This window comes from Perissodus microlepis, chromosome 13 (assembly GCF_051167445.1).
Source record: "Perissodus microlepis isolate ML-2025 ecotype Zambia chromosome 13, ASM5116744v1, whole genome shotgun sequence".
In the NCBI taxonomy this organism is placed as follows: Eukaryota; Metazoa; Chordata; class Actinopteri; order Cichliformes; family Cichlidae; genus Perissodus; species Perissodus microlepis.
Genome location: NC_140473.1, coordinates 32,010,206 through 32,032,286, shown reverse-complemented (window position 1 = coordinate 32,032,286; position 22,081 = coordinate 32,010,206). Strand labels below are relative to the sequence as shown.

The 22,081-nt window shown below is 48.1% G+C and overlaps 1 protein-coding gene and 1 pseudogene across 2 annotated transcripts in view; both read left to right on the top strand.

Annotated features, from left to right (window-relative positions):
- The first annotated feature begins 851 nt into the window (after window positions 1–851).
- LOC146375437 (B-type lectin plumieribetin pseudogene) lies at window positions 852–1,990 on the top strand (annotated as a pseudogene).
- Window positions 1,991–8,684: 6,694 nt separating this feature from the next.
- The window catches only part of psda (pleckstrin and Sec7 domain containing a), a 48,723-nt gene continuing 35,326 nt past the window's right edge, over window positions 8,685–22,081 (top strand). The window contains exons 1-5 of one of the 2 annotated variants that reach the window (XM_084948771.1): window positions 8,685–9,134; window positions 16,007–18,505; window positions 18,909–19,011; window positions 21,098–21,372; window positions 21,450–21,724. In XM_084948771.1, coding sequence (XP_084804897.1) covers window positions 16,175–18,505; window positions 18,909–19,011; window positions 21,098–21,372; window positions 21,450–21,724 — 2,984 coding nt within the window. In that variant the 5' untranslated portion in view covers window positions 8,685–9,134; window positions 16,007–16,174. The remainder of the gene's footprint in view (window positions 9,135–16,006; window positions 18,506–18,908; window positions 19,012–21,097; window positions 21,373–21,449; window positions 21,725–22,081) is intronic. The other variant, XM_084948770.1, reaches the window with a different exon arrangement.

Below are 22,081 nucleotides of genomic sequence, written 5' to 3'. Positions count from 1 at the left end.
CTGGAAGTAATAAATGCATGAACTAGTTTTTCAGCGTCACTCTGAGACAGGATATTTCTAACTTTAGAGATGTTGCACAAATGGAAGAAAGCAGTCTTACATATTTGTTTAATATGTGCACTGAAGGACATGTCCTGGTCAAAAATGACTCCAAGGTTCCTCACAGCGTTACTGGAGACCAAGGTAATGCCAAATGTATTCTGCAGCAGGACAACGACCCCAAACACACAGCCAAAGTCATTAAGAACTATCTTCAGCGTAAAGAAGAACAAGAAGTACTGGAAGTGATGCTTTGGCCCCCACAGAGCCCTGATCTCAACATCATTGTGTGTGTCTGGGATTACATGAAGGATGTGAGGAAGCCTACATCCACAGAAGATCTGTGCTTAGTTCTCTGAGATGTCTGGATCAACTCACCTGCCGAGTTTCTTCAAAAACTGTGTGCAAATGTACTTAGAAGAAGGCAAAGGGTGGTCACACCAGGTATTGATTTGATTTAGATTTCTCTTTTGTTCATTTACTGCATTTTGTTGACTGATGAAAATACACGATGAACACTTCCATTATTGAAAGCATTCTTTGTTTACAGCTTTTCTTTCTCACCTGCCTCAAACTTTTGCACAGTACTGTAAATTTAGAGTGTGTGAAAGATTTTCAGTGTCCTGTGTAAAAGTATGTGGACATGTGGGTTTCAGCATGAAGAAATCTGTTGTCAGAGGTAATTCTAGGTAACATCTCCTCATATTTTACATTCTTTTAAAAGAATTTCCAAGGAAGAAGGAATAAAAAAACCTGACTTCTTGATGTCCCCATCTCCCCTCCCATCACCCTTTGCTGCTATCAAACAGTATAAATGAGGCTCTGCTCTGTCGCTGCAGCACATTCAGCATCTGATTCTCCCACTGACGTTTCTGCGTTCATAGCCGGTGAGTTACAGCTTTGTACATAAATGCAGCAGCTGTAAGAATTAATCTTGCCTGGGGTTTGTAGCTGCAGGCATTTGATCTTTTGGTAAAATAAACTGAAATATGGTGCAGGCTCATTTACACGCATTAAAATTCACAGAGTTTCTGATTTGAACTGAAATCTGTAAAATGCCTCTTAAATGAAAATAACTGTAACTTCTGTCTTTTAGAATCATGAGTAAGAACTCCATCAGCACTGACCAGGAGCTGCGTAAAGGCGAGTCCCTCGTCAGTGTAAATGAAAACTTCAAAGCCATCCTACAGGTGGGAAAATGTGACGTTGTCCTCATCAGTTTATGATTACATGGCCCAAAAACACAGCTGATAACATTAAAAGTTGAAAGCTGGTCTTTAACGTGCAGATATAGAAAGAGATCAGCTTTACTGGCCACTTTTTCCTGGCTAGAAAACTTTTCTTTTGATAATGATTTTTTAGTGAAGTTTATGAAAACCCTTCCTCAGAAAATGGCAATAAAACGAATCTATGAATAAAAGAGCCCTAATGACGAGATTTCACCAAAACAAAGAGATCAGGAAGTTAGGAATAAAGAAATAAAGGGAAGTGGGAAGTCTCAGACGCTGACAATTACATCTGAATATTGACTTAACACCTGATTTGCTGATAGCTGCACAGCTATTCTACCTTGTTTTAACAAATCGTATCGTCGTCCATATGATTTGTTAGCTCACAGTATAAAAGTTCAAACTGATCCGCTCTCTTTGCTTCCACTTTGCAGGAAGATGGCAACTTTGTCGTCTACAAGTTGTCTCCTATCTGGGCCACAGCCACAGTCGGCAAAGACCCTGTGCGGCTCCTCCTGCAGGGGGATTCCAACCTGGTCCTGTACACCCAGGACGATAAACCAGTTTGGAGCTCTGGAACCGTTAACCCCGACAACAGGAGGATGCGCCTGACCCTGACCAACGATGGTCGTCTGGTTGTTGCAAGGAATGGAGTACAAATCTGGAGCTCTTAAAGCTCACGATGTCATTCAGAGATCCAGACTAAAGGCGTGATGTCCTGAGAGCCGCGCGCTCTGTTTCACATCCGAATAAAAGCTCTGTAATGTTCCTGCTGTGTGTGTGTTACTGTCTCAGTCAGATGAACTCTCAGCACTTTATCATCGTCTGTTTAAAACAAGCGTCCAGTAAAGCTCACAGAATAGACGTAGTATTAAATCTGTGTTACCTGCTGACTGGAAAACGTCTGTTTCCAGGACAGCAACAAAAATCTAACTGTTCTCTGTGTGGACCCACAGCGGCAGGTGTGGGCGGGGCCAACCTGCAGGCTCCAGGTGTGCGTGTGCTGACACATACAGGCAACTGAGAAGGAGTTCTGTGGGCTCATAGGAAGTTTTTAAAATCTCAAATCTGACCGTGTGGTGGCGTTCTCACCTGTACTGTAGATAACACAGGTGAGTTTTACAAATTTCTCTTCCATCCAGTCAGGGGAGCCAAACGTCTGCCTGTCAGAGCCCCTGAAACTCAGATGTGTGTCAGTGAATCTGCACGTCTTCTTGCTTTCGTCACATTTAGTTACCAGTGGTTGTAAATACATGCGTCACTAACAGGTAACTTCCTGCACTGCTGAGATTAGTGTAACAGCAGCACCTCATGTGGTGGATGTTTCTGAGGCCGTGTGCACCATCCCTGCAGGAGGTGACATCATCCTCCTTCTTATAGTTTGTTTCTGTCTTCCTGAAAAGGACACACACGGTATCACACACATGTGATCACACACACGGTATCACACACATGTGATCACACACACGGTATCACACACATGTGATCAGTCATGACAGCTCAGAGCTCAGCGTTCACAAGTGTGATTTGATTGATTTCACACAATAAACTGAACTCGTGGATTCGTGCAGTCACGTAGGTCAGACTACAGCAGCACTACAACCTGCCTCTCACAGGTAGTTTTTCACAGAGATGAAACTTTTAGTTTCCTGTGTAAATCTGCTGACGGCTCATGAAGTCCTCGGGCCTCAAAGATTCTGCAAAAACAATAAAAACCTCCCAATCAGGACGCAATGGGTCTGTGAGGAAGGTCTGTGACTGACGAGCTTCACAGTCAGAAGGCGAAGCTTTGCACGGCTTCATGAGACACATGAAGGTTACTGCAGATGAAAAACAGCTGAGTGTGGGGGGCAGGTGGATGTTGTAATGATGTGTTTGACGGAGCCGCCGGTCGCTCGTCAGCCTGAACACTTTGAGTTCATCAGGTTTCATCAGCACCTGAAATGATTTCACTCTCATTTTGTTCCAAAGTCAAAAATGTTTCTGGAAGGACAAAACCACAGAAGAAGAGTCCAGATGTGCACAGGTGGGTGTCAGACTTACACAGGTAAACGTGCACAGCTAACAAACCAGGAGAGAGTCCATGAAGACCTCATCACAAGCTGGTTCTCTGATTGGCTGGCTGTCCATTTAGGTCTTCCACAGCAGACACGCTGCAGTGTTCGCTCTGCCGGCGCTGTGTCCATTAAACCAGCTGAAGTGGCGCTCTAAGGACTGATGATGTCATTCACAGAAGCATTGCTGTGGATTCCTGCTGTTTCCATCTTTTATCTACAGTCTGTGGAAGTCTCTGTTGATTCCTGGAAGCTTCAGTGTCACTATGGAAACGGTGATGAGCTACAGCATGGTAGAGAGTCAAAGGTTAATAATAAGTATTGATTGCATGCACAGTGGTGAGTGAAGAAGAAACACTGAGTGCATCATGTGTAGGCTGGGTCAGGGTCACCTGTCCTAACTGCATGCTTTATCAAAAGGGAACGTTTTCATCTGAAAAGCAGCCTGTTGTGCTGCATGAGCGCAGTCACTGCTGCAGTTTCTTCTTCATCCCAGCAGAGGGCGTCATTTCTCTGCTGGGACAGAAGACAGGGAGAAATCAGCAGAAGCCTTCATCCTGATGGGACGTGACGCTCAGCAGCAGCCGGCTGTGATCAGCCTGTGATCGATTTATTTATTGATGGCAAAGACTTTATACATTTTAATGATCGTAAGACGGAAGCGATCCTATTTGTTCCAAATCGTTTTTCTGACGCTCCAGATGTTGATCTTCCCGCTTTGACTTTACATTTAAAGAGTTCGATCACAAATCTCGGAGTAAAAATTGATTCTGCACTTGCCTTTGATGGTCACGTAAACGCGGTGGTGAAATCAGCATTTTGTTACCTCAGACGTTCAACGAAGGTTAAGCCCTTTCTTTCCAAGCGTGACTTGGAAATTGTTATTCACGCCTTTATTACTTCACGCTTGGATTATTGCAATTCTCTTTTAATAGGGGTTGGGCAGGGCACTAGTGCAAAATGCCGCGGCATGATTTTTAACTGGCAGAAGGAAATTCTACCACATGACTCCGGTTTTGGCCTCTTTACATCGGCTTCCAATTGAATCTAGGATCCGTTTAAAAGTCATTTTATTGGTCTTTAAATCTCTCAATGGTCCTGCACCTGTTTATTTGTCTGATTTGTTGAATGTTGGGCTAGTAATAGGTATGCCTTCATTGTCATCTGTTGGAATTTTATTTTGAAATGATGCTTCCTGTAATGCTACGGAGAGAGTTCACATTGGTGTGAATGTTCCGGTAAAAAGCCGATGCTCCACGTGTGAGTATTCCTCCGTCTAAATAATAAATATCTTCAGCGTTCATGCAGAATCTGCTGGAAGACCTGGTAACATTGAAGCCCCATGTTCGCTTCGGTCAGCTGAGCAGCTGTTGCTTTCTGTCCCAAAGTCACGGCTGACACTTAAGAGGAGACCGAGCGGCTCTGCTGCGGCTCCGATGCTTTAGAATAGCCTTCCTCTCCATATTAAACACGCACCAGTGCCAGTTTTTAAGTCCAGGTTAAAAACTTATTTTTCATGTTTTTCCCCACATATATATATATATATATATATATATATATATATATATATATATATATATATATATATATATGCTGTACCAGATCATTACGTCATATCTTGCGAAAATAAAAAAAGTGAAATAGAGGAAATAGAGGCACTGCTGGGACACCTGAGCAGCGCTGTGTGACGTGGAAACAGGTTCAGGAACGTGATCTCAGTGGATCCCAGGACACTAGGTTTCAGTTATGAATATGCTAACATGCAAAGGTCTACCTGTCCCAGGTTTTTTTTAGGAAACATTTTTATTATTAAGATAAGATAAGACTTTATTGATCCCACAATGGGGAAATTTTTGCGTCACCTCAGCTCAGGTAGAGATATCAGAAGGAAATACAAATAAGTACAATCAATGAAAAAAAGTAAGATACACTATATACAATGGTAGCATACACAGTATGTGATTATGGATATAGTTGGAAATATGGAAGACATAAACTATATAGCTTGATATAGCTATTGTTCTTCTATTAAAAGAAGTAATTTTAGAGGTGAAAGATAGGTGTATACAAAAACTTGTTTTTACATGAGACAAACGTCTGACAAATAATTTTAGGATTCATATTAAACAGAATAAAGAAGAAAACATTCACAAGTCTAAAAGCAGCAGGATAAACACAGTTTATTCGAGCTTTTACTTTGAAAGTTAAGCGTACGCGTAATCGGTTGTAGGCGTGTCTTCCGCTCGGGCCTGTCTGACGTAGCTCTACGACCCGTTACGTCACCAAAGATGCGGAAGTTGGAGTCACCGTGGAGAACGTAAACTAATGTCAAGCAAGCGCCTGAAAAAGCGAGCAAAGAGCGGCGGAAGCGCGAGAACAAGGAGCCGAGCGGACTCTTCACCTCCGGCTGGACTTTCACTGCTTCCGCCATGGAACCTAGTTCACTTAGCTAGCCGTTACAGTTACTACTCCCGCACTTCGCCGTTACATCTGTCGTTACAGACAGCGTTACCGTGAAATGGAGCGAGCGGGTGACCCGGAGTCCGCCGCGGTGCCGCCGAGCTGCTGCAGGGGTCTCTGAAAGCTGCAGACCCCGCTGCATCCCATCGTATCCCGGAGGTAAGTGGACTGCGTGCGAATCTCCTTTGAAAAACATGACATTTTGAGATGATTCCCTCATGAATGAAATTTAACAAGCGGGAGAACAAAGCTGGGGGTCTGCCCCCGGGGCAGCAGCACCTGCCCATTATTCCGGGGTACGTTTGACCCCACAAACAGTGTTTCCCTCAGTCACATTTCTACTTTTACAACCCTCCCCGCGCCTCTTCACAAGGATGGTCCACCCTGCCGAGCGGTGCCAACAGCGATGCCAGGCTCTTGGAAAAGTCGACATTTCAGATCATTCAGGGCTGCTGAGTCGATTAAGTGCATGCCGGACATGAAAATGTCTGCCTGTGATGTAAATGAAAGGTTTAGTATGACACGCAGGGATGTGAAGTGTGGATTTTACTGGGGGGGAGTGGTAAAAACACACATTTCTGAAAGGAGTTTGGGCTGCTGCCGACAACAGCCGGAATCAGAGCTCTAAAAAAGCAGCAAAAACCGACCCTTTGTTCTTGAAAAGGCTTCTTGCTGTCAAATAAAGTCCCAGCGAGCATGTTTAAGTTGTGTGGATTAGATTTGAGGTCATTTAAAGAGAAAGTGCAGCGGGTCCCCGTGTTTATCCGTGTGGATGTGGACAGGCGAACAGTGTTCAGGCTGTCAGTGCTCGCCTTGAAGCTGCTAACAAACCCAAACAGTGTTCGTGAAAGTGGAAGACTCGAACACGATGAGGTCATTTCTGAAGTTGTTGCGTGCTTTTTGTCGTTGCTGCGTTTCATCCCTACAAACTGCACGAGTTATTTTCAGTTTCTCTTTGATGCTTCTCATTTCATCTCACAAATAAAAGCAGGAACTCTATCGCACGTTTCACGTCTTTACTTCAACGTGAAATTATTAGCTTAACGCTTTTTAAAGTAATCCAGCACACAGCAGGTCTCATCATGATCACTGATATCAGGATAGAACAGCTCTGTGATTATTATTATTATTATTATTATTATTATTATTATTATACGCCAGAGTTAGAAAGCCTTTAAGCAGAGTGGAGCAGAGAAAAGACCTCAGCCTGAACATCTCCAGCCTCATCCAGCTTCTTCCCCTTCAACAGATAAACTGAATTAATTTTAGAAGCGATTCTTGTATCCAAACATTTCATTTTACCTGTAAAAACCAGACGTGCATCTTCAGTATGACTTTATTCTGAAAGATGAAGTTATGTAAAATGTAAAAATCTACAACTTTTAAAATGTTACATTTCTACTGATAGTTTTTTAAAGATTTATGAGGAAATAATAATGTTGTAAGTGACTTGTTGTGGCCCACAGGCAGTAATTTTAGGAGCCCACAGTGAGAATCACTGACCTAAGGTTAGATTTTTATTTTCACGAGAGTGAATTTATTGAAACGAGAGAACGTTTGGAGTGAAGGAGGTGTGGGACCTGACAGCTGACGAGGCACTAATGAGTCCACGGGACGATGACGGGGCTTAAAGGTACAGCAGCGTGTCGTCAGCATAGCAGCGAATATCCTGTGTATCCTGGTCAGCAGTAGTCTAAGCACAGATGGCCTCCACGTGGCAGCCTGGTCAGATGAACCACCTCAGCTGGGTCCTTCAGACGTGGAGGACTGAGCTGCACATCCTGTCTCCGCCCCTCAGAAGAAGCTCATTTCTGACACTTACACCCGTCTTTCTGTCACCACCCTAAGCCCGTGGTCATAGATCAGGGTAGGAACGTGGTTCAACGAGTAGCCGGACAGCTTCGGCTTCACTCTCAGGTCATGGCTGTACGAGTCTGTCTGCTCAGCTGTTCCCTCACCCACGAGCAGAACCCAGAGATGCTCCCAAATAGGCAGCTGAGGACTCGGAGGTTCTCATTCTCATTACAGCTGCTTCGCATTGAGCTGCAAAACACCGCAGAGCGAGGCAAGACCAAATCCCGAGACCACCCAGCCAGAAACCATCCTGCACCTTTGTTTTAAGAATGCGGAGCGATAATAAACAAGTTCCTCTGAAAGTGAGCTCTTGGAGGACGCCGTGCTTTACAGGAGAAAACGATTACACTGCTGTCGGTCTAAGCGGAGGCAGAGACGATGCTCAGGTCTACAAGAACGAGCACTCAACACACACCGAACTCGCTGATATCAGACAACAGGAGGAGCAGACTGAACACTGATCACTGTAGTGTGTCACGCAAAAGTAACCAATACTGCAAAAACTCATGTTTAACTTATAATTGAACCTATAATTTCAGCTGTTACAAAAGGCGTCGGCACCTCAAGAAGGTTTCAGGAAACGGGAGATTAAAAATGATGAATGATAACAGGAAAAAACAAGTGTATATTTTTGTGAGTTTGGGATATTCTTCATCCTGAAACTGGATCCAGAGTGGAGCCGACCAGCACTCCCAGCAGCTGCGACACAGGTAAGAGGACCCGTGCAGCTTGGGTCAGATTATTTTGCAGCTGCGTATTGAGTGAATCTGTAACCTTCTGCTTGTTGCTCCTTTGTTTCCCAGCTGTCTCCGCGAGTAACGTCCTCGCCTCGTCTCTGGAGGGGGTCGGCAGGAGTGAAAGACATGTTCCAGCTCAAACAGGCCACGAATGTATAAATGTACCAGCTTGATGTGTGTATGTGCTGAGAGCACGGCACGGGGAGACGCACGCCGCACGTCACGCGGCCACTGGGCTGTCAGAAGAGCGCCCCCTGTGGAGCAGCTGCAGTTTTCTCCTGCAGGTATACGCTGATGTAATGCAAAGAGTGATGAGGTCACAGGCTGTGGGCCGGTCCCGCTGCAGTGACGCGTGACATCACAGTTTAATCAGCCTGTAATTCTGCACATTATCCTGATACTGGACACCCCCCGCTCCCCGCGCTCCCCCCACCTTTCCTAAGCTGCCATCTGTCACAGCTGCCCGTCATTGGCTGTGAAGGAGCCGGGTCTGCAGACGGCGGTGCGCCCGATTGGCTGGCAGACTGTCTGAAAGGAGGAGGGGTAGGCGGGGCGTCAGCTGATTACAAGAGATGGGAAGTAGAGGTGGAGGAAGACGAGGAAGAGGAGGAGCTGAGCGCAGTCTGTAAATCCACGATGAGCCGGCGCTGCTGCAGACAACAAGTGTTCAGAGAGGAAGAGGAGGCCGAAGGAGGATAAAACCAGCTGTAGCACGCAGAGAGGCGGGTTACCACGGCAACTGCCGCAGCGAGGACACACAGGTAAGGTTACAGCGGCAGGCGTGCGTGTGTACGTGTGGTTTTATGTGGTGGATTGAGCTGTGTGTGGTGGGAGGAGGAGGAGGGAATCCTATTAGCAGAGTCCAGGAAAAGAAGGACTAAGAGTGCTTATCACACACACACACACACACACACACACACACACACACACACACACACACACACACACACACACACACGCTCTGACAGCATGTCAGGTATCTCACACTCTTTATATCTCAGGTATGAAGTAATCTGACCTTTCACTGCAGTAAAACTGAGTAAAAATACTCTGAAACAAGTAAAAGTACTTCGTGGTTACCTCTGGGAGGAGAGCTCAGGGTGTCTGAACGCTCCACAAACAAAGGCAGTTTGTACCACAGCAGCATGTAAGACACGATTATTGAACGCTCTCATCCATGTAGAGTCCAAAAAATCATTTTAAAGGTCTGCTGCAGTTATCAGGAGACTTTGGTTTTAACAACCTGTTCTGGATCCGGGCGACTCGGAGGAAGAACAGCAGCTCAAAGTCTGGTGGCTTCAAACAGAGTTCACAAAGAATGAACTTCTGTGAACTTTAACATATAATAATGTGCAAGAGATTTATTAAGCTGCAAACAGACATGAACTGCACAATGCAGACACAAACAAGCTTTAGTGTGAGCAGCTGTCTGTCAGCTCTCCTGCTGTGTGTTATCAGATCCAGGTGTGCTTTCACTGCACTGACAGTGTGTTTGCATCGTTGTCATGCTGGAACAGGAAGCTGCTGTCAGTCAGATGTTTCCAGATGTTCCTGCGTGGTGGCTCAGACTCTGTGATTCATCAGTTTATCAAAGATCTCCAACAGCTCTGACTGAGCTGCAGCTGAAACCATGACAGAGCCTCCACCCAGCTTCACAGATGGCTGCAGACTCCAGGTTGCCTTCATTAAGAACGGCTTCTCGATCGGCTGAAGGTCCAGATCATCTCTCAGGTCCTGTTCAGCTGCTGTCGAGTTTTTATGGCCTCCCACTTCTTCTTCTGTCCACTTTCCTCAGGGTTTTGAGGACACACTGACACCACGCTGAGATGTGCAGAGTTTCAGCTGACAGCTCTTTGGAATCACCGTGTTGGAGACAAAATCCTGTTTTCATGAGAAGCTGTGATATCGTTGGCATTTTTGACAGATTTGGTAAAGAAACTGGAACAGATGATGAGTTTGTGTGACAGGCTGATGCTAACTAACTGCACCTCTGCTCAGGTGTGTGGGATTCACTGTCATTCCTGTGAGAAAGGTCCGGTACAAGGACTGAACAGGAGAGGAAAAGCAGCCAATGTCCACAGAAGAACTTTAAGGAGCTTCAGGAAGCTCGAGAGCTGCTCAGCAGACCTGAGGGGTGGCTCAAGACTTTTGCACAGCTCTGTGTGGCACATTTTAACAGGCCTGGGAAACAAAGTCGTTTCCAGTCGTCTGGTTTTAAAACCAAACCATGAAAGCCATTTGCTTGGCTGCTAAAAGTGTGGTTGGGGCCCCTTTGAGTGGCCGTTAGATAAAAGCGAGGGGGCGACAATAAAATCACCAAAACGGTTTGAAGGCAAAGTGAAACTAACAGCAGTAATTATTCGAATATATGGAATCAGGAAGTCAAAGTTGGACCACGAACAGGTGAAACAGACAAATCCTTATCAATAATTATTGATCGGTGCACAGCAGCAGTTTAACACACGGCTGCAGTTAGAGAAGCAGAACAAAGTTGACCCCTGACCCTCGTCCTTTCCTCTCGGTTATCTCTGTGAGCGAGGATCGGCAGCGTCAGTGCAAGAGCGGCTGTAAACTGAGGTCAGAGTTCAGGAGCTGCTGCTGCTGTGTGTTTCCTCTGCAGCCAGACTTTTGTCAACGACAGCAGGAAGCAACGCTCGGAGCCTCTTTTACCTCCTCTGACCTTTGACCGGAGAGCTCAGGGTGAGGATCGCAGTCAGTGAGGAAGGCCTCGCACGCACTCGTGCTTCAAGTCGTTCCAGCTGAGAGCCGGCGACGTGTCGGGCGCTCGGAGCAGCTGCAGGAGTTAAAGTCACGTTCTGCTTTTAATTCGCTGCAGATATAAAACTTTCCAGCTGCTAAATGCGAGCCAGGCGTCTGGAAAATGACTTCACAGAGACAGCAACAGTTTGCAGACCTGCAGCTCACAGAGACCTTCTCAGTGACGCCGTCAGCGTGAGCGCCTCGTTCCATGCGCCGTTTGAACTTCAGTGTTTATGTCCTCTGAAGCACGTGTGTCCAGGTCAGCGAGTCGGAGAACAGTGGGCTCCTCTCACTGTGACCTCAGCTTCACTCACAAACCTGAAGCTCCGCCTCCTCAGAAAGTCTGTTAGTACATCTGCCTCACAGCAGCCACGTTATTGGCTGGATAAGATAAAAATTAGCTGAGGTGAAGCCGAATAGATGGCTGAGAGCTATGGCCGCCCATGGTGCCGTCCACCTGTCAGTCAAAGAGGCCACGCCCCTAACAACACAGACTTTAATCCAGGTGAGCTATGAAAACATCCTCCCCTCGTACAGCTGTTATGAAGGAGGAAATGACCCACACACAGTCTGTGGATCAGGCTGTAAACATGTTTATGTCTGCTGTGAAGGTCTGTGGGGACGGACTCACTGCTGCCTCTGCTGGACCTCAGAGGAACTGCAGCTTTGGCACAAGTTGTGTACCTGTGATGATGTTGCTTATTAAGAGGAGCACCGTCCCCCTGGTCACACCTGTCCATGAAGCAGGTTTGGCGGGATGATCCAGTGTTTTTGTTCAGGACAGGAAGCTGATTATCTTGAAGCTGCTGTAGTGCAGAGACGAAGCTTCAGCTTGATTTCTGCTGAGAAGGAAAGAAAATCGGATTGGCTGCAGTTCTGGAAGAACTGTGATTTCTTCAGGTGGACGTTAGAGGAACTGCAGATTTCACAGCGAAACCCGTCTCACTGGATTCGTCCGGTGCTGGAGCTGATGAAAGTGGACGCGACTGTGACGGTGATGAGGACTGATGTGTGAGCAGCAGAGGAGTCAGATTCAATAAAGGCAGAGAGCTGCTTAGAGCGGTTTGGGGGGCACTTAAGCAGCTCTCTGATGTTCCTCTGCAGGAAAGACAAAGCGCCCTTTGATCGCGCTCCGAAGCAAAACCTGACGCGGCGTCCTGTAGCAGGTTACATCACTCGGGTGTCAGGATTATTTGGAGCTGATGCTCGTTGTGAAGACGAGAGTAGCAGTTTGTTACCAGAAACGCCGTCGCAATAAGGACGAACCGCCGATCAGATTGTTATTAATGTGCTGATCGTTACAGCGCCGTCGCTTCTCTGTGGACGTGAACACGTCGGTGCAGAAACACGGGACCTGAGTATGACATAAAATAAGATTTTTGATCGCTGACCCGAGGAGGGCAGCACTTACATCTGATTAAAGCACTGCTGGACCCCGTCAGCCTCAGGTGCAGGTTTTACCCTCTGACGGCTGTAAATGCCGCTGATCACGCCGCGGAGTCGCTCTCCTCGCTCTCCTCGCTCTCCTCGCTCTCCTCGCTCTCCTCGCCCTAAACCATCATTCCTGCTCTCCGTTCATCACAGAGCAATGTCTTCCTGCTCTACAGTTTGATGTGGATTTGATGAGTTTATCCTGTTTTCCTGTTCGTGGTGAACGTGTTTTAATAATGATCGGAACGCTCAGTTTTTTTCTACTCCTGGGTTTATATGATGTCATAGAGAGTGGGTATCTTGTATGGTCATCTCGGGGACCAAAGGATTCACCCACTGAGTTGGTAGCCATTGTGGAATTTCCACAGATTCATCTCAGAGGTCTGCAGGACATGAAAACTGCAGGTATAGATGTGATTAAAGTTCTCATTTTAAAAGGAGGCTTAAAAACACTCAGCTCCACTGATGGCTCCTCCCACCAGACCTCTGAGTGAGCGCCATGGTAATTCTGACCGTGGACGCTTCTGTTCAGCCTGATTTAAGTAGCAGGCCACCGCTTTTATAAATCTCTGCTCTCAGACCTCCGGTTAGTGAGGGGCAGCCAGGAGAGGCGAGGAAGCGCCGAGTTAAGACAAAGAAGGATTATTTTGAACCATGAATCATGCTAAGCTGCTGCGGTAGGAGCTAGAAACGAGCCGACAGGTCGCCTTGTTGTTTCTGAGAGGAGACGCGCACTGACTCGCATCTCAGCACCAACATCTGCTCTACATCCGCCGTGCTGCTCGTGCACGCCGCCGTGGCGCACGCTCTAAAGTTCACACAGCAGAATAACAAAGTTCAGGTTCTTTGTTCTGGATCTACTCGAGATCAGGAGATCAGAGCAGCAACACTTTGTGTGTGTGTGTGTGTGTGTGTGTGTGTGTGTGTGTGTCATTTCCTCTGACAGAAACCAGCAAAACTGGTTTTTAAGACGTTTCACGTGCCAGCAAGGCGCACGATTGCTGGACGAACACGCACACGCGTGTGAGCCCGCTGGGTTGCACACTCTGTGATAAACTCCTTGACGCTTTCCTGTGGCTGCTTCATAATTGCTGATGACAGAGCTGCGGCTGTCCTGGATGGAAGACGCTTGGAGCTGCAGGTGAACGCCGACGACACTGAAAGGGACCGAAATGACCTTTCGACCCTCGGCTCAGCACGTGTCACGCCTGATCAGCATCTCAAACGTCTCCTGTACGCCACTGTTTCCTGCAGCCTCTTGTGTTTTCATGTGACCTCTCCTCGTGATCTAAACTGCTGACCTACATCAGCGAGCAGCACAGAAGCTCAGATTTACTGTAAAATGTGGAACAGGCGAGCGGAGACGACACAGATAGGAGCTGTAAAAAGCCGAGAATAGAAGCACGAGCGGCCTCAGTGAGGTGGTTAAATGGAGCGTGATGGAAGGAGCGGGCTGTGTAAAACACGCCGGTCTGCTCAGACGTTCCTCCGGACACGCTCAGGAGGAGCGGTCACAGAGGTCACGGTGTGGCTGCCGACTCCTCACCTGAACACCCGTCAAGCTGCTTCTGCTCCTCCCTTTAATAGACGAGCTGAACTCACGTGTCAGTCGCAGCCTGCTCGCCCACGCGCTCCTGCCGCCCCGTTGGAGGACGGCCAAGGGCAAGAGAGCACATGTAGATACCAGAGAACTGAGAAGGGCAGCAGCTTGTCTTTCTCAGCTGATAATGAGCCACACTGCACAGCAAACACCTTCCTCACCCCTTTGATCGAAGGTTTCACTCCCAAGATCTCCCTGAGGCCACGCAGAGCCTCCTCACCCCTCAGCTCCTGTTTAGTCACAGTGACGTGCCGCACATCATCCTCACCGACCGACCAAACAAGTACATGTAAACTTTAAGACTTTGAGTTTTTCGCTCCAAACATTCAAACGCTCCTTCCTTCTATGATGAGCTCTGTGCATGAGCAGTAATCCTGTGACTGCTATAAACAGTTTATCACAGCGTTTTTCTTCTTCTAGATCTTTATGACATCATACAGAGGGGATACCCCCTATATGGTAATTTCAGAAGCCCCGCCCATGTGCTGTTGAAACGGGGGGTCGGGGCGTGGGGGTTAAACGGCCTACTTCAGACAGAGGATGATCTGAGGAGCTGAATTATGGCAACGTATGATATACAGAACCTCAAATCATGCAAAGCTGTTGTGGTCGAATCCACATTTGGTGCTTCTGTAACCAAATTGTGAGCCAGAACCTAGAACCCCTCCAAGGTTCCCCCAGAACCTCCTGAAGGACTGAAACCATGAGCGTTTGGCGACGGTCTCCCTCGGAGTCGGCCTGGTGCACCCTGGAGGGAGGAGCTGTTGTTTTGACAGCGTTGTTTTCATTTTTCTGTCCCTGAGGTTCGTGCTAGATAAAACCTCCTGTTGTGTTGCTCTCTGCCGGGTCTCCTTTTTGTGGGCCCGCCGTTCTTTGAAAAATGCATTTTAATCTCAAGGAAATGCTTCTGAAATAAAGTTTAAATATATTTTTTTAAAAAGAAAGAAGAAGTGTGAGCGTTATCAGAGCATTTCCCGCTCTGAGTTTTTTCCTGACATTGTCTGAAATTCACTCGTTCACAGATCTGAACACCTCATCAGCGTTCCTGTGGTTGCTTTCATGACCACTTTGTTCCAACACAACAACATTAGATCACAATAAACTCGGTTTATCCTGGTCTTACATAGAGTTTCACGACTGTTCTCATCCAGTTTCCACACATTCACCTTTCTAACCCACACTGTGGGGCTGGACTCTGCTTCTGATGACTAAAACATGAGGTGTTTGGTTTCTAGCAGTGAACCAGTCTGAGGACACTGTGACCTAAATACAGGATTGGGTGAGAACTGATGAAGCGTGAGGTCAAACATGATCATCAGCCTGAAGCTGTGCAGTTAGTGGGGTGGAAAACTTCTTTCTGTCACACTTTACATGCAAATTTCATGTGGTACAGTCGAAACCATATGATTGGTAGCTTCTAGTGACATCTGCAACTGTTTTAGTTACATAATAACTACTTCCTGTTGATGATGAACATTCTGCGATGCTCAAAGCATTCACCCAGGAAAGCCTCAAATTCAGTTTGTTTGTATTTTCTTGGTTTGGAAAAGATCTTTTTTTTCAGTCTCCAAGTTTTAGGAATGCTAGGTGTCATTAACCTCTTAACATCCACTTGGTCGCTGTGGACCAATCCAGACTTGGAGCTAAGGGTTCGGCTTATGCCTAAACAAAACCCAACCCTGCAGAGGTTGGCCTAGTGGGTGAAGTGGATGATTTGATATCTTGAGGAAATGGAAGGTTTAAAACAGCAAAGCTTAAATGATCAAACCTTTATGGATTCAACCCTTGTAGAGGATAAACTGGAATATTAACTTTGAACTCTGTCTGTGTTTCTTGCTGCAGGTCGAAGAGAAGATGTGCAGCTGCAGGATGGAACTGGTACCCCAGTCCTGCCCCTCACCAAAGACTAGATGAATTCTGTGCTGGACACCAACAAGTCTAAGGACCTTTTGGACTTGTAGCACAGGTCCACAGCAGGGAACACTGGAGCGTTTTAAAGGAAGGGCAGACATGTCCCAGGCCGGTAAGGTCCTCCACCTGTACGTCGAGGTGAGGTCTGTTGCTGAGGAGGAAGGTAAGGTGCCGGGCCAAGGAGATGATGGTTCCAGTCATCTGATGCTTCAATGTCCAGATGTTCTCCCTCACTCTCAGAGGAGCTCTGCCTACTCCAGCCGGAACCCCAGTCCGGATCTCTCTCCGATACAGCACCACATGGGGGGCGAGAACCACAGCTTGCCTCTCTCAAAGACCTCCTCCAGGCAGTCGGTCAACTTCCGGTCGAACGCCCAGCTTCAAGAAGATGCACTGCATGACAGTTTTGGGCAGTTACTTGAAGTCCTTACACCGGGAATGACCGTTCCACGCCACCACGGCTCGCTTGGACACATCGGTTCCTCAGACATGGATCCCTACCAGAGGAGGGTGTTTATCTCACCATCATCAACATCCTCTGGGAGGCTGACTGTGCCCTCCACACCAGTCAGCGGTCGCAGGTACTGCGAGGTCCCAGGGGTGGAGGGCAATGAGGGGAGGAAATCCGTGGTGTCGTTTAGCTACATAGAGAAAGCAAACGTTCACAACACGGCCGCCCGCCGAAATTCTCTGTCTCATAATGAGCCGGACAGTCCTTTCAAGGAAATGGGAAGCAGGAAGGTGCTGCCCGCTCACCTTCGGAAGAGGCTCAGCGATCCAATGTCGTACAATGGTTACCTGTCACAGAGCCACACCTGCCCGGCTCAGAGTCCAGCCCCACGGGGCTCACCTTACCTGCAGAGAGCTGACCTGGACTCAGTGGCCAGAGGTGCCACCTACAGGGCCCTTGAGGAGTTTGGATCTCCAGAGCTTAAGCGCAGATTTGGAGGTCACCGATTTGAGAACAGCAGCCCCTCCCTGCCTCGGCATTATCAGCCTTCTCGCTGCCAGTCCTGGGGGGGCTCACCTGACCTGCCCCGCAGCACCCTCACCCTGCCGTGCAAGACCCAGCTCATGGAACTGGACAGGACCCTCTCCCGTAGTCCAGTGAACGGATTACCCAGAAGTCCTGCCTCCAACCATCTGTGTGCCCACACTAGCTGCTGGTCTTACTCTGCAGATCCAGCCGCTAAACTGCACTCCAATGGCCCGACTCCGAGCAAACCCAGGCCGTGGATGGGAGACGAGAGCCCCAGACAGTCGAGTAAATTTCACCCACCGTTACCTGCAGGGAGGCCCACAGACATCCAGCATGAGGTTCAAACTAACGTATTACCTGCCAGCACTTCCTGCACACCTGGGACCTCTCATCACAGCGCCCGTAATGCTAACACTACCAACACCAGCCAAAAAGCCACAGACGGGATAGACAGCAGCTCAAGCAATAAACTGAATTTAACCAGCAGGAGTCCCTACAGGTTGTCACGCTGCAGCAGAGCGAGTGACGCAGCCAGCGATGTCAGCGGCAGGAGGAGTGCCTCCCCATCCTCAAACCTCGATGTGGCTTCTAAGTTAGCTCTGGAGGCCAGCAGACTTTCTAGCATTTTTGCAGAGAGACGAACTCCGACTCCTCCTGAGTCTTTTCGGCCCGAGAGTCCCAAGACTGCATGGAAAGAATCACAACCGTACTCCGCCCTTTATGGACAGAGCTCCCCTGAGCTTTTACAGGTGGATCCCTGGAACCACAGCCGGAAAACTGACAAGGAAGTACCTCACACTAAACCAGGACGAATCTCCCCAGTCTCGTCACAGAAAGGCCTCTCCTCACCAGCATCGCCAGCCATGCCTGCTAGATTGTACCGTGCAGCTGCCTCTCAGTCACCTGAACTGGACCCACGGCAGAAACGGAGCGCATCACCTAGTAAGGACATGTCCTCCCTGCACCGCTACCAGCCGCCACAGTACACCGGAGACCGCAGGTCACCCGGCGTGGAGCGAAGACAGTACGATCACCTGTCTGAGAGATCACCCAGAGACAGCCCTGAAATCACCCGGAAACCTGTCTCCAGACCGACCGTGGAAGCTTTGCCTGTGAGCTGGACCTCCAGGCAGCAGGAGTGGATGGAGGACAGGAGCGAACTCAAAGAAAACTACAGTCAGGCACCTCCCAGAGTTTACGTTTCACACAAAGACGAGAGTCGTGAAAAGGATGGGGGCGATAAAGGGGTGAAGACATCGGGGCAGGAGCAGCAGAGGCTGGGTGTGGGCATGACCAAGGATCAGACAGAGGACGTCCAGGACCACAGCGGCGGTGCCGGGCCGTCCTCTCACAGCTCCAGTGGAGTGACGGGGAGCCTGAGGGACAGTCTGTCCCCGGAGACCTCGAGCCAGTCGAGCCACGATACGGCAGACGGTGGCTCCGGGATGCAGGTCGGATGGATGGGAGGGGGCGGAGGGTGTGGTTGTGTAAGAGGAGGTCATCAAGTAGAGTGTGTGTTGAGTCAGTGAGCTCCAATAAGTCGTCATCTTCACCTCGACTGCAATAAATCGATAATGAAAGCAAAGTAAAACTGCAGCTTTCACTTTGATTCAGCGACTTGTCTTTGTTTCCGTCGCGCACGGTTTCCTCCCGCTGTGCTGAAACAGGACCGGCCTAACGTTTACATAATGATGATTTTTTGCTTTACACTATCACAGCAATTAAAGCACAAAAGCTTCTGCACCAACTCTGCTTCTCTTTAATGTGTCAGCGAACGGCACGTATCCAACGCACCGCTGCTTCCTTCCCGTGTTTATAAACACATGTAAACATGCTACTTCCTGTCCGTTTCAGTCAGACGTCGGATCAGCAACAGCTCTGTCCTCCAGGTCGCAGAAGATCGCCCGGGCCAAGTGGGAGTTCCTGTTCGGAAGCCAGAAGAGCCGCTGCAGTAAAGGTGCAGTAGGCAGTTCCTACATGACCTTTGACCTCAGGTCCTACACCGTGGACCAAATCCGCATAAACTCTATCAGAAAGAAGCCGTTTCTGTCCATGTTGGGTCCAGACTCTGTGTTTCTCAGTATGGACGTGTTTATGTCAGCAGACACACATTATTATAAACTCTAACATCTGTAAATGTCAGATTTATTTTATTGCGTCCGGTCGTAGGACGACACACGACGCTCCACCAATGCATTCTTAGATTTCAGTAATTCACTCAGTCAGCTAATTTCATCTCTTTAAGTTCAACAGCAGCTTTCACGACTCAGTTTCTCAGAGTGTAAACTGGAATATTAAACAGGTGGGAGCATGAGCACTGACACCTGGACGGGTTAAAACGGTGGTGTTGTTGGAGGTCACCTGCTGAGTGACGGTGTTGGTGGGCTTTCTGTGAAGCAGGCAGGGCGTCTGCAGGTAAATACCAGTGTTGATGGCGGCTCTTTACTAATGACTGTTTATGAAGCTCAGACGTGTGCAGCAGGTGTGTGTTTCTGGCATCATACTGTTAATGTTACAGCATATATAATTTAACAGCAGCCCTTAAGTGAAGCCACGCCCACCTCTTCGTAGATACCACAGCAGGTAAATACGACCTTACAGGCTTTGTGTTCTTCAAACCGTCTGACAGCAGCGATGCTGGGACTGCTCGTAGTGGTGCAGCAGCAACAGTGTGCTGATGACCTGGAGTCTGTTTGCAGCAGGTTAAAGGGCCGTTCTGTCTTTTCTCTGCTGCTGTGGAGTAAACACGGAGCTCCCGGAGTTCCCAGCGTCTTCTAAGCCAATTAGCCGAAGCTGCAGCTTAATGTAAGCTCAGAGGGGTTTTACAGAGAGTTCAACTGTGCTCACAGGTGCTGCTACACATCACCGCTTCCTGTTCTTTACGTTCTCACTTAAAACTGGGCGTCAGCCCTAAACGACACAGAACCGTGCGTTAAAGTTTGTGCTGGCGTGCTCTGAGCTGCAGCTCCGATCGTGTCGGTGTAACTCTGAGCTCAGAGGTCTTCTTCTGTCCTGTTTGTTCAACAGGTCGTTGTAGACAGTTTGCTATTGATATTGATAAAGTCAAGTCTCAACATGGAACACAGCTTATCCGGAGTCCTTCTGTGTATAAACTGATCCGATTTCTACAATAACTGTGTGTAATTTAATCAATGATCTAAACTGTCCTCTAATTTGTTTGCACTCGTACGTTTCTGTAGTGAAATATCAGAAACGGGTCCAAATCCAGGGTTTTAGTGCTGGTTCCTCTGTGTTAAACTTTATTCACACCATGATCCATCAAAGTTTCATGAGGATATCTGCTGGACTCAAACAGCTTATCCTTCATCACCGATCGAGGAGCGCAGGAGCAACCCTGGGTTTTTTAACCATTACAGCCATCCAACAGGCGTATCATTAGGAACGGCTACTTTTAACACTACTGATATTTACTCTGGACTCTGAGTTAACTTCAATAATTACTTCCTCCAAACCATCAACGTGTCTTTTAGACCCCATTCCTACAAAACTGCTCAAAGAAGTCCTGCCATTAATTAATGCTTCAACCTTAAATATCAACCTATCTCTAATAATCGGTTGTGTACCACAGGCCTTCAAGCTGGCTGTAGTTAAACCTTTACTCAAAAAGCTCTCTAGACCCAGCAGTCTTAGCTAATTATAGGCCAATCTCCAACCAGATCTCCGCCTCTTTTAAACAGCATGTCTGTATCCTGTAACCGGGTTGAGGTGAGCAAAGGACGACCGGATACAGAACCTCGTTCTGAGGTTACATCCAGTTAAAACGGCGTTTTTCCTTCCCGCTGTCGCTAAGTGTTTGCTCACATGGCGTTGTTGATTGTTGGGGTTTCTCTGTGTTATTGCAGGTCAGTACTTTACAATATGAACCACCTTGAAGTTGCCTTTAAGATTTGGTAATAAACTAGAATTGGATAAAAATAACAGAAAACTGGGGACCAATCAGAGTTTAGCTTCAACACTTCGTAGGACCTGTTTTGTGCTCTTTGACACTTGGCGTTATGAACATCTGCTTTTTCCTCCCGTAGACGCTCCGTCCACGACGCCTCCGACCAGCAGCTCGCCCAGTCCCACCCCACCCTCTTCCCTCCATCTGAAACCAGCCAATCAGAGGAGGGGGCGGGAAACCGAGGGACAAAAGCTGTCTCATCACGAGGTCCAGCAGATCGAGGTGGAACTGGTGACCGCCGACCCTCGAGGCTCCTCCCCCAAGACTGGCATCATCCGGCGAACCCTCAAATACTCGGAGACGGACCTGGACGCCGTGCCTCTGCGCTGCTACCGTGAGACCGACCTGGACGAGGTGCGTGCGCCTCCACCTGTTTGCATCTCACCTGGTTCCTTTTAAAATACGTTGTCATCATCTCTTGTATGGTGTAGGTAATGCGGGCGGAGGCAGCCGAGGAGGCGGACTCGGCCTTCGGGAGTAACCGCAGTGTCCTCAGAAACTCCAATTTTAACCCCGCTGACCCCTCCCCAAAATCTCGCCCAGGTGGAAGGAAGGAGGTTGATGGGGAGGAGGAGGAGGAGGAAGACGAGGAAGATGAGGAAGAAGGAGGAGTGGTGAGCTGGGCCAGCGTCAGGATGCAGGGAGACCGGCAGAGACAGAAAGCCATGAAGGAGGAGGAGGAGGTGCTCAGCCTGCTGCTGAAGGGGTGAGAGGGCGAGGAAAGGGGGGGCGGGGGGGGGGGGAGCTTTACTAAGTGTAGTGAAGCAGCTTGTTTCATAGTCGAGCTGTTAGAGTAACTGATTACTCAAAGACTTGGCGATGTAAGCTCAGATTGTTGTTTTCAGGCTTGTTTGCATTGACACCACAAACCCTCGAAGCTTTACTGAACTCTGCTTTTCTCTCTGCAGCCGCTGCATCGCTTTTATAAACTACGACTTTCATCAGGGTTTCCGCTCATGTTCAAAGCTCCGCCCTGCCTGCGTGTGAATAATCACACGAGATGCTGCTACACAGAAATGAAGGATTTATTATCTGACAACCACAAAAGCTTTTCTCCTGTCAG